The following is a 12,319-nucleotide window of genomic DNA, read 5'->3' on the forward strand; positions in this document are numbered from 1 at the left end:
AACACTGCTTCCCGGGCTTTAAGTAGTTACGCTAAGTCTAAGTTTTAGGTAAATAAAAGGATATCTGGGTGTACATTTGCAACTGAAAAGTGTTTTAATAATTTACTGTATACAAATTACACCATTAATATTCGAAATAGGATATTATTTAAAGCCCGGGACGCAGTCTTACCATGCGGAAACACCACAGGCGCCTGGACAGATGGAAAAAAACAGAGTATAGTTACATAGCTTTCTCCTGATATAATTTTGTCTTCAATTTCGAACCGGGTCCATACCTTGCTTCTTAGGTGATTTCGTATATTTTTGCATTCTTGAGAACTTACTATATGGACAGTACAACTCGATGAAGCCTTACTATTATTATTATTATAATTATTATTATTATTATTATTATTATTATTATTATTATTATTATTATTTTGCTGTCTTAAAAAAAGTGGAATTGTGTTTGATTGCTACCTCAGTTGCATTCGGTTTGTATACAATTTTCTCGATCTTTCTTATGAATACCTCCAGTAACTCATTTTTTTTTCACTTTGACAAATGGTTACATACATATTTTTGAGTGGTAAATTCTTTTTACAAAAAGAATATATTACATCTACGTAAGCTCCGACGTTCACGCCAAAGCCTTGAGCCGGTACTGTGGACCTCCCTTAGGTTTTTTTCGGGATTTGTTCCTTGGTAACATACACCTAAGGAACACCGCCAGAATAAATTCTCCGGACAACCCACGCCATATTTCACTACCGGCGAGACCCCGTAAACATCAGGGTTACTTGGCAACTTAAAATTATTATTAGACGGTATTCGTTAAAAATATCCTCTGAAGAGGCATTAAACTCTTTTATTCAATTCATTTCCTTCAGTTCAGAGCAAGATATTAAATTCTAAAGTCTTCAAAGAGACAATTTGGAGTATTTTTATTAAACTGGTTATATGGGTCTCGGTTATATGTCAGTGACAAGGTAATGTGGTGATCGTCACCTTACCATTGATTAGCCGTCTGCTGGTTGCTGTTTTGATAAATTTCGTCATCTTAACAGTTTGACCTACTTTAGTAGATTCACATCAACCGCACATTTGATGTCTATGCCAGTCCCTTACGACGCTCCTGATTGGCTGTTGATAAGCCAATGACAGGGCTGGAAACTCTCAGTCTCCCTCGAGAGTTCACATAGGCAGGATGCGTGTTCCACCTCTCCTGAGGGATACTGGGGAAAGACGTATCCCTCAGGAGAGGTGGAACATACATCCTGCCCAAGTGAACTCTCGAGAGAGACTAAGAGTTTCCAGCCCTGTGACTGGCTTATCATCAGCCAATCAGGAGCGTCATAAGGGACTGGCATAGACATATGATGTACGGTTGATGTGAATCTACTATAGTCTAAAGGCCAGCCCTAACAGAATAGTCTAGATGTTCTAGGCAGCTTAAGAACTTGGTTCTTCAGGGAGTTACACCTGTGAGTTTGAGTCAGACTTGGTGTTCTTATTACCATGATGTGTTTAGGAGATTTGTTGTTGCTGGTTAGGAGTAAAGATATTTCATAGGTCCCATAAATGGGGTGGTTGTGCTTCAGGATAAGTAGAGCATTGAAGAAGCACAAGTTTTGGATATCAGGAGCATTATATTACCCTCTTCTAACAATCAATTCATAGTGCTACTGCGAGGTTTTCCTCCCGTTACAACTTTCCAACCTTTTACTGCCAATTTCCATTTCAGCGCTGAAGGACCTCATAGGTCCCAGTGTTTGGCCTTTGGCCTACGTTCTATATTCAATGCTAGGCGTGAGTAGTGTGAGGGTTGAGGGAGGGGGTAGCCACCAGTGAACGTATACAGCGGCAACAAGGCATCTTCGTAGTGGTTAGGCTGTTGGTGAGTATGGGTTGTGGGGAGTCACACAAAGTCTTTCTTCCCGGTGCGTTCTGTTTTGTCCAGGAATTTCAAGATTTTAAGGAATTGTGTATTTTACTGCGATATGCTGGTAATATATTGAGGCCCTTGCTAAGATATTATTATGCCGATGTTTCATCACATAAATTACTTCCAGAAAATGCCTTCAAATTTCAACGAAATATTCTCAAAAAAGAAAAAACAACTGGAAAGTTAAAATCTTGAACAATAATGATATTAAGATTAATTATTGATAAAGCAAAATACTGTAAGAACAACGTTTTATTAGGCCAATACCCCCAAGTAAAATAAATTTAGAGTTCTAAGTTCAAAAAATACAGATACGGTAAGAATACATTTCCTGAAAATTATAATCATTTTGTTTCATATTGCAACACTATTATGCAAAACTAGTTTTAACTTGCTTGGGGTCTGAACATCATTAACATTTGATCGTAATTCCTGGTAAAGTATGCTTTGAAAGTTGACGTGTTTGTCATTATTAATTAAGAGAAATGTATTCGGTTGAAGGTCATTTTCATTGCTTCCTCCGTATGATTAAGCAATGATACTCCCGTCTCAGTTCTCACCAGGTCACGCAAAATGCTTCTTCTTGGAAAGAGTTTTGCTTGTTATCTCGAAGTAGATGTAATACCAACAAAATATAAGTTCTATCAACTAATGACTTATCATGTGAGAATGTCATGTGAGTGAATTCATCATTTGTTTCGTTTCTGTTTCTTTGTAACACCATGTGTAAGTTCCGGAGAGGTTTCGTTTCCACTCCCTGAGATCGTTGTTGATTGTCTGTGTATGCCCAGTGTTGTAGTTGTTGTTGTTGTTTTGGATGTTGTTTTTGTGCATGCTGTGAATGTCCTTCCAGCTGTGCATGAAATTTATAAATTGATTTGCCACGCACAAACATTTCGAACCTTTAAAGAACTCCTAAAATCAAAATAAACCGTGTTGATTTCATTTATCAAATTTTCATGTCCATAGGACTCCTGTGTTATGCTCCATTTTCATACAAACGAGACATGCAGATTATTCAGTACTGAAACCTTTTGTAAGAGCTAAAAGTTGACAGTTGCATTAAAAAATATATAAAAAAAACTGGAGTAGCAGCGTCTCATGTTAAGAGACGATGTCTGATGACATTAAAAGACAAATTTAAAACCGGACTCGTTTTCTGAAACCTTTTTTGAAAGTTCTCTCTCTCGACAATTAGAAAACTATATTATTGAGAATACATTTCCCACTGTATTTCCATATGTTGTATTGTTTGCCCTATTTTTGTGCTAGAGTTTGTAGTCACTGTTCTACCTGGTTTTCCCTTTGGAGTTTCTTTAATATTTTCACAATTATTTTTGCCACCAAATTTCAAATTTTTTCATTTTTCTGGAATTGTAATATTATGTCATTCGTACAAGTCTTTTGCACAGTTACTCGTCATAGTCATTATGTTTTTAAATCTGTTGTTGTTACGTCATTTCTAATACAGGTCTTCAGTTGCAGTTGTGGAATCGTTGTATTATTTAGTCTGATTCGAAAACCACGGAACACCCCTGTTAGTCCTTGTTCAATAATGAAGAAAACGTATTCATTTCCGTTTTGGAACATTTGTGAAATCGACTCGGAGCCACCAATCCCCAACGGAAGTGGAGCGCAAGCAAGAAACACTGAATGTGGCCATTAGGAAATATCTTTTTATGAAAGTACATGGTCATGATCAGTGGCCCCCGTTGGAGAACTGTCCCCACTCATGTGCTCCTCCGTCAATCATTTGTATATTGTGGCATTTTTTGTAGATGAATTAAGTTGTTCGTGAATAATACTCGTTGTAAGTTCCTTTTCCTCCCTTTCTTCCCCTTCAGACTTCGAATTGACACCCTGCGACGGCAGTCCGCCCTTAATCAACCCAGCAACTGGTCGCGATTATTATTGCGGCAAAGGACCCGACACAGAGACGTGCCCCGATGGCTATTACTGCCACTGGACATTGTCCTTTGCAAAGTGTTGTCCCCTTGATCAAGGTAGGATTCCACGTGCAGGTTTTATGTAGCCTCTTTTTGTGGTGGTATGAGCGTAAATGCTTTGATTGGGGTTTGAGTCACTGGGGAATGTGGAAACCCTTCGCAGATTGTTAATGGTCGTCGAAGCATACGTTTATATTCAGAAATAGCACCATGACTAGTTTTTCATTTTCCACGGCAATAATATTTTTTGGTTGGAGTAGGAGGTATTATTATAATGGTGTACTTTCTCAATACCAGCAATGCTAGAGTAGTCATGTCATTAACTATTTACAGATGTTATTCTCCCATGCCCTAATGCTGTAAAGCATTGCCTTAGAGCACATTTGTTTGTTCCAATGTTCATTTGGTCACTATTCATAATTACATGATTCTCTTTAGTGCTGCCTAGATGTATTGTCGTTAGCACGAGAACCACAAGGGGCCCAAAACGGCATTCGGGAGAAAAGAAAGAAAGGCGTTTTTACAAGTTTGGTTTTTTGTGTGCATTCAAAACTGTGAAGACATATTGCAAGCATTTCTAGAAGAAACGTATTCAACTTTCATTTTTAATTCAGTTCTCCAAGAACTTTTAAAACCACTCGGTAATCAGCGGTTAAGAAAAATGCATAATAGACGTAGACTTACTTCACAGTACGTATAGGTACCATAGTTTAGCTGTAACTTCCTGTGTAATTTGTATGCTTAAACACTAGTAGTAATTAATGGGATTTTTCTTGAAATGTTACTTTGACCAATACTGCAGTACTAGTATTGCTACGTTACTCTGTTGCAGCGGAAAATGGAACACTGTTAGGCCCGCCGTGTCGACAGGAGTCTTTTGGTTGCTGTCCAGATGGCAAAACTGCAGCTCTTGGTCCAAATTATGCAGGTTGCCCGTCAATCTGTCAGTGTCACAAGGTAAACTTTCCAGCAAAGCTGTTAGTATGTCGCTTCAGCTGTTTCTGTGGTGTAGACTAATATTGTAAAATGGTTAAACCTATGGTATTAATATTCGTTCATGTAATCTATGAAAATTTTTGTTCCTTATGGTCAACTTAATGAGTCCAGTATTTTGAGGGGAAATTTCTTTTTCAGGCAAAAATAGAGTTATTTGTTTCTTGTTCTATGTAAGTTCTTATAAGACTTAGACGTTCACCAATTTGTGTGGAATGCGTATAAGTGTCGCAGGTCACCGATGGTATAAAGGTGCTGTCCCAAATATGATTGTTTGGAAAAGGATATAGTAAAATTGTTGTACACTCGCGTTAACATATCACTCATTTTGATTATCTGATGATTAACTTTGCATCATTCAGTAATATGAGAAATTGTCCATAAATTCTATTTTGTGGTACTCTTTTTGTCATTCAGTAATATCAGAAATTGCCCATAACTACCATTTGGTGGTACTCGATGCTGTAAGAGCAGTGTGAATTCGTTATCTGTTATGTTTTTGTTTTTTTTACTGTACACACTATTTCTATCATTGCAGCTTGGTGCTCATGATGAAATCTGCGACCCAATGACAAATCAGTGTCGTTGCAAGCCCGGTGTAGGAGGCACTAAATGTGATAGATGTGAACCAGGTTTTTGGGGTCTGCCAAGAATTCAGCTGGGTAGCACTGGGTGTCTTCGTACGTATCCTAGACATAGTATATTTTGTTTGTCTCCTCTTGTGAGCATCTTGTTAAAGATCATTGATCCAGTGCAGTCTTGAGAAATACGGTAGTCGTGTTTTGCATGTAAATCACTTGTGAGGCACAGATGAATGGGGGAGGCTCCTCTCCTGGAAAAATGCTCGAGATCGCTAGCCATGTTTGGGATTGTCATTTTATCAATATTAATGTCTCATTCTGAACTGAATTTGATGTTTGCTGTCATAGCAAAATTTGGTCTATACTTTCTTCCTGCATAAATATGTTTTTCTTAAATATTCTTTTGTGCAACGCCCCGTGCATAAGGAGCACCCTACTCTCTCTCTCTCTCTCTCTCTCTCTCTCTCTCTCTCTCTCTCTCTCAGATATTGACAGCGAAGTATGAGCTCACGTATCTTTTATTCCTGAATGTAAACCATAACTGTTTAGACTGATGAGTTATGAACCCCGTTCTATTGCAGCATGTGGATGTTCCTTGTTCGGTTCTGTGCGAGATGACTGCGAGCAGATGACTGGCCAATGCGTCTGCAAGCCGGGGATCACGGGCAAAAAGTGCAACATCTGCCCCGAGGGCCTCGTTCTGGGCCCTAAAGGCTGCAAGTCCCCAGCGATCACGACCCCGCCCCCGCGCACTTGCGCTGACCTCGAATGCTACTTTGGCGCCAGATGCCAAGAGCACAGTGGCCATGCTGAATGCAAGGTAAACAGTTTCTGTAGCGTACGTTTGTGGAGATGTAAAAGGAACAGTAACAAAAAGAGAATGGGAATATGAATGAGCAGTAACAAATAGAGAGTAGAAATAGAAAGGAACAGTAACAATGAGAGACCAGAAATTGAAAGGAACACTAACAAAAAGAATAGAAATGGTTAGGAACAATAAATTATAGAGAACAGAAATAAAAAGGAACAGTAACAATGAGAGAATAGAAATTGAAAGGAACACTAACAAAAGAATATTAATAGTAAGGAATAGTAACTAATATAGAACAGAAATAGAAAGGAACAGTAACAATTAGAGAACAGAAATGGAAAGGATCACTGGCAAAAGAATATTAATAGCAAGGAACAGTAACTAATAGAGAACAGAAATCGAAAGGAACAGTAACCAAAAGAGAATAGGAAGGAATAGTAACAATAAGAGAATGGGAAAAGGGAGGAAGTTACAAAAAGAATAGACATAGGAAGGAACAATAACAGAAAGAAAACAGAGATAAAAAGGAACAGTAACAAAAAGAGAATAGAAATAGAAAGGAAGAGTAACAAAACGAAATTGTAAATAGAAAGAAAGCGTAACAGAAATAGACTGTCAGTAGGGATGGAAATGCAAATCCTAACCATTTGCATAGAAAAAGAAGAAGACCCTTTGGAGAAACGTTAATACAAAGTGAAAATAAGGAAACTGATTGACGGCAAAATATCTCCAGTGGGAAGTTGCTACCGCGGGAGGTTGATATTAAAGGAATTTAGAATGCCTTGCGTGAAGTAAAAATTTCAGATGGAAAAATGGTGACCATTCAGAAAGCGGTGCTGTAAGGGACAATGGAACACGTAAGGGAAGCGATAGAAAGATAGAAAATTCTACGGAAGAACGAAGGAGACACGTCCTGAGAGGTTTATCTGAGTAAAAGCATGGAATTCAGAGGGTCTTAGAGAAATGAGCTGCCTCTCTTCCATAGGAAAGGTGGTAGAAGAAAGTGCAATACCAATAGAAGCGAAAACTATTTATATGGAGGAAATTGTAATGGAAGGCAGCTGCTTCATCACGTAACTCGAGGTAAAGTCGGTTTGTAAGGCATTTTGGTGTTGAAATATTATAAGATAGGGCTGATGGAGCTGCTGAGATGAGAATAAAAAAAGTATTGTACAGTTTAACACCATAGATGATCATCTTCCATCCTTTCAATTGTGTTTAAAAAAAAGAAAGATGAGTCCTTTGCAGAGATGAGGTTAGGCGTTGTCGATCGCAGTTAGGAATGAAGAGCCCGTGCAGTTGCAGTATATCATGAGATATGCAGAAGTTGATGAATTAGAACCTACAACATTTGGTACTTGTGGAGGATGATGTGATGCTAAGGAAGGATTGAAGAACTGGCGGCTCTTTGATGGATATGAGTTCATTTACGCGAAGCATAGGACTAAGAACTAATCAGTATTTTGTAATCAATTTTGCAGAAGTAGATCACAAGGAGCCAGAAACTAGCTAGGTTCAAGACGTTGTGTGGAAGTTAATGACAAACAGAATATCAAAGTATATAAAGTAGTTTTTAAACTGTATTGAAAGTAGTCCTCTTGTACAGTGATGTGGTAAAAATGGGGTTGTTGAAATAAATTTTCCGGAGGAAAAGGGTCAAATTGAGGAGATATGATAACATTAAACATTAGTAAAGCGATTGGTATGACTTTGTAGACATGATTTGACAAAAGAAAATCTGAGCAATTTTTGTTGACATGGTTTGCCGAAAAATATTAATGATTGTTGACATTTTCTGGCCTTGTAATATTGGCGATTGCAGATTGGTTTTACCCCAGTTTTTATTCTCCACTTTTAATTACGGTTTAAGAAGAAAGAATGACCCAAAAAAAACTGCTATACTGTTGCAAACTGCAGAACGACTAAAATGAAAGGAAACTGATATCTAAAAAATACAGAAATTCATTTAAGATAGTGAATAGAGTATGTTTAGGTAGCGGTAGTGTCTTGTTCGTGACGCCCTCTCTAGGAATTTGTCGTGTTGTCTGAGTTGTAGAACAATTCTTACAATTTATTTATTAGTTTTCCTCTAAATAAATTAAGAAGATTGCTGACCTTATGAGTAAGGTATGAATTGTCACAGGAGGAAGCTTTTTTATTGGAAAGTAATTTCCGAATCTATACGGGCAGTTTTCCCAATCTAATAAATCAACGTGTCAAATAATTAGAATGCAATATCTCAACCAGCCTTTTTCCCCCTTTCAGTGCGATGCCCAGTGCCCCGATGACTCATCCTCGGCAAGGCCTGTATGTGGTTCGGATGCTGAGACCTATGCCAGTGAGTGCCATTTGCGACTCTTTGCCTGCCATTACCAGAAAGATGTTGTGGTTGATGCACTTGGTCCTTGCCCTATACCAGGTATGGAAACAAACGATTGTCCTGTTGAAGAATGGTCGGTTTTCCAAACATCTCACCAATTCTATGAGGAGACCAATTGCAGTCACTGTTACCTTTTATGAAATGGCGAGACTAGTACTGTGTGTTCTGGTTTTTCTCACCTAGAATGAATCTTAAGTATGACTTAAATTGGAGATCTGCAGTTAGGTCTTGGTTTGGTGGATGTTAAGCCACACGTGTTGGCAGCATGGGGAATGATGCCAGCTCAAGTCGGATGTCAGACTTAACGTTTATCTTCCAGGAAACAAAATTTGCCGAGTGAGATCCACTTGCAGTCACGTGATCGCAGAATTTTGAAAATCACTCCAGACTTAGCTGGTATCGTTCGCCAAAGCTGTTGTAAGTCATTGAATCATTATACAAGATTTGATATTAAACCAAATTACCAAGGAAGGCCAGTAGGAGGGGGAAATTGGGAGGGAATGCGTAAGAATGAAAGAGGCTAATGATTGCGTGTGAGAGGGGGGGGGGGGGGGGGAAGGGGCGCACGCCTGTGTCTGTGTTGTGACGCGAGCACCTGCACTCCGCCCTCATTGCCTCGCTGTCCAATTTTATGCACTCTCTTTTGATAAACTTAAGGCAGAACCACAAGCATTCTTTTGTGTTTTCCGCAAGCATCTTGTACTGTACTACTTTTTTCCAGGTAATTTTGGATGTTTATAAAACAAGTTTAAATCTCACAGGCAATGTAGTTCATGTTATACAAAGCACATTATTAGTTTACAAAGGAATGTCAGTAGTAGAGCATAGATACATCTGACGACTGAGGGAAGATCAGTTGTTCCTCAGTTTCCGTTTGCAGACTCAGTGTTGAATTATATTGTGTGCTTACTTTTTTTTGGCTGAAATTATTTACAGGAATCAAACAAGTTTCATGGCTCCCAAAGTTATGTTAAAGTCGTTGACGTATCACTAGATTTTAAAGTTTATGAAAGTGCATTGTATTGCTGGAATTCAAATCCAATAAACTTGGACTCCTGCGAACTTGAATCCTCTGAAATACATTGAGATTTGTGTGCTGAATGACTAATTATAAAATCAGGATGTTAAATGTTGTTTATTATATTAGCATTCATTTGACACCTGGTAGAGAGTAAGGAGACTAGGGGCATTGTCTCACATATACACGTCAAAGATATAGAGAAGTAGTTTAAAAGTGGTCGCAAAAGTGTGCTAAAAAATGTGCTGTTTGGTATTCAGTGTATATTGTGATAGTGTCATGAAATAATAACTGTAGAGTATCACATATTATACAATCAGAGAAAGTTTAAATGACGAATAGTGTATATAGTTACATTTGCGATGGTTAGAAGCATCAGATTTTTATCCTTTATTTCATATTGCATTCAAGAGTAGTTGCTGAGCATCATGACTGGTTTGAAGTTAATCCAGAAAAGTTCTGCGCCGGATTATGTATTCTGGTCCCAGTGGTGTAAAGTTGCGTTTTAACACTGTGTTAGAATTTTTACTATTTTAGCAATACTTACTATATCTTTACCATCGCAAATATGCCTGAATTAGCTGAAAAATGGCTGGTGACGACCCCGATCATGCGAACTTCTCAAAGAACTATTTGCCAGTGTTTGCGAGTTCATCGGATAGAAATGCCTGGACTGAGGACTGCAGTGAAAGACTTGAAGCGAAAACTCGTGTCGGTTTGATTGTGTGAACTGAAGAGTTCCCGAGAACCAGGTCGAAGGAGAACTCCTACTCAATTCTGGACGCTACTTCATTCGGGTGATATATTTTTAGGGATTCACACGCGCAGGAATGAAAAATTAAGGAAATGCCCTTTTTAAGATAAGGCTTTGGTGTTACATGTGCGAAATCCTTCGGCCTTTCTTCTCTTACCGCTGTAGTGTAGTGTCATAATGAAACGGTCTGCTTCGAAAGCCACTTCACTGATTCACCTCGAAGCTTTCTCAGGGATTCATGTGCGTGATCAGCTCGTGCTAACTCTTTCATGATATGCTACATTATCTTACGACAACAACTCTCATAATCAGGTTAGTCTGCAACTTACAACTTCAGAAAGTAGCCACCATCTGTATGTTTCAAGCGTCACTGGTGCATTTAGCAGGACACTGTACTCTCTTGTCTCTTAGAAACGGAGATTGAAATAGCTATCGGCAGACTAAAGGCAGTAACTTGTAGTTTTGAGGTGAATGGTGAGTGTAACCAGAACTGGTCGGTGAGGATTTCTAGAAAGCTTTAAGAGAGGCGGACGAATTGTCGGGTGCCGCCAAACAAACAAGAGATCAGGTCATGGAACACCACCCCAATAAAACAAAAATATCGTAGACTTTTTCCCCTTTTTTTTACCAGCGATAAATCATAGACGGTAAACAATTTGGATCGGAATATGTGTCTTACACAAGAATTACAACTTGAAGGTTGTCATTATGTTGTTTGAATAGGAATGGTATCATGAACTGAATTGTCAGTTATTTATTTGGATAAAGTTTCTCTAACTGAGATTTCAGTCAATTCAAAAATACAAGTACCAGTCTCCAATGTATTGCCAAATACAGTGAGCGTCCTGTGGACTACCAGTTGAGAGAACCTCTGCTATAAACATTCCTATAACTTGTTTGCAGCTGTGCATGGGCTGCATTTTCACCACGAAATTTTAAACTCTGGAAAGTAAAATTCACCAGTCCTGACTTCTGTTGATACAAAAAATGAAGTTGTTATCGAGGGAAATATTTTGATTTTGTTTAGTCTGTTGTACCATCCCACAAGGCTTACGAATGGTTCGTGTTAACGATGCCAATTTCCCTCTCTCCCCTCTTAACCTCATCGTTCAGGCAGCCTCAGTGTGCCAATTCCTTCTCGTTTGAAAGGTAAGACACTCTTTCTTCAGTTGCCATTTGAATCGTGAAAGCTACTTTTCCAAGTATGAATTTTATTTTGTATAAATCCTTTTGTATATTTATAGTTCATTTTACTTTAGTCAATCTGCTTCTCCAATAACCTTTCGCTGGGCACTTAAATAACCCAGCTGTAGTGCTGTGGTATTTGTGATGAGTCAGTATGATACCATTTCGAATCTTTGAGTAGATGTGTACCTACTTTCCCCTCGTATGATCATGCTGTTGAACGCGCCATTTTTAAAGTGAAAGTAGGTGAGCGTTTTTTTTTTTTTTTTTTTTTTTTTTTTTTTTTTTTTTTTTTTTTTTTTTTTTTTTTTGCCAGGTTGCGTCTAACGACTTCGTTCTGGCTTCTCACAGGAAATTTTATCGTTACTAGGTAGCTGAATATTATGAAAAACAATTTAACGCTTCTTATCTTGGAGGGAGTAAGAGAGATTGTAATATATATATATCTATCTATATATATATATATATATATATATATATATATATATATATATATATAATATATATATATATATATATATATATATATATATTATCTTTAAAATGTTAGGCATGTGAAGAATTCTGCTTGATACTAATTTCTACCACACATTACTTTTATTGAATGTAGAATTTAGGCCAAAGGCCAAGCACTGGAACCTATGAGGTCATCCAGCGCTGAGAGGGAAATTGACAATAAAAGGCTTGAAAGGTGTAAGGGAAGGAAAGCCTCGCTGTTGTACTA

General features: G+C 38.1%; 1 protein-coding gene across 6 annotated transcripts in view; it reads left to right on the top strand.

The window, feature by feature from the left end:
• The window catches only part of LOC135205445 (agrin-like), a 253,618-nt gene that overhangs the window by 209,411 nt on the left and 31,888 nt on the right, over positions 1-12,319 (top strand). For 5 of the 6 annotated variants that reach the window (XM_064236037.1, XM_064236038.1, XM_064236035.1 and 2 more), the window contains 5 exons: positions 3,772-3,930; positions 4,706-4,830; positions 5,405-5,546; positions 6,029-6,267; positions 8,524-8,677. In XM_064236037.1, the coding sequence (XP_064092107.1) occupies positions 3,772-3,930; positions 4,706-4,830; positions 5,405-5,546; positions 6,029-6,267; positions 8,524-8,677 (819 nt within the window). The remainder of the gene's footprint in view (positions 1-3,771; positions 3,931-4,705; positions 4,831-5,404; positions 5,547-6,028; positions 6,268-8,523; positions 8,678-12,319) is intronic. The other variant, XM_064236039.1, reaches the window with a different exon arrangement.

The sequence above is a fragment of the Macrobrachium nipponense genome, chromosome 24, assembly GCF_015104395.2.
Source record: "Macrobrachium nipponense isolate FS-2020 chromosome 24, ASM1510439v2, whole genome shotgun sequence".
Lineage (NCBI taxonomy): Eukaryota > Metazoa > Arthropoda > Malacostraca > Decapoda > Palaemonidae > Macrobrachium > Macrobrachium nipponense.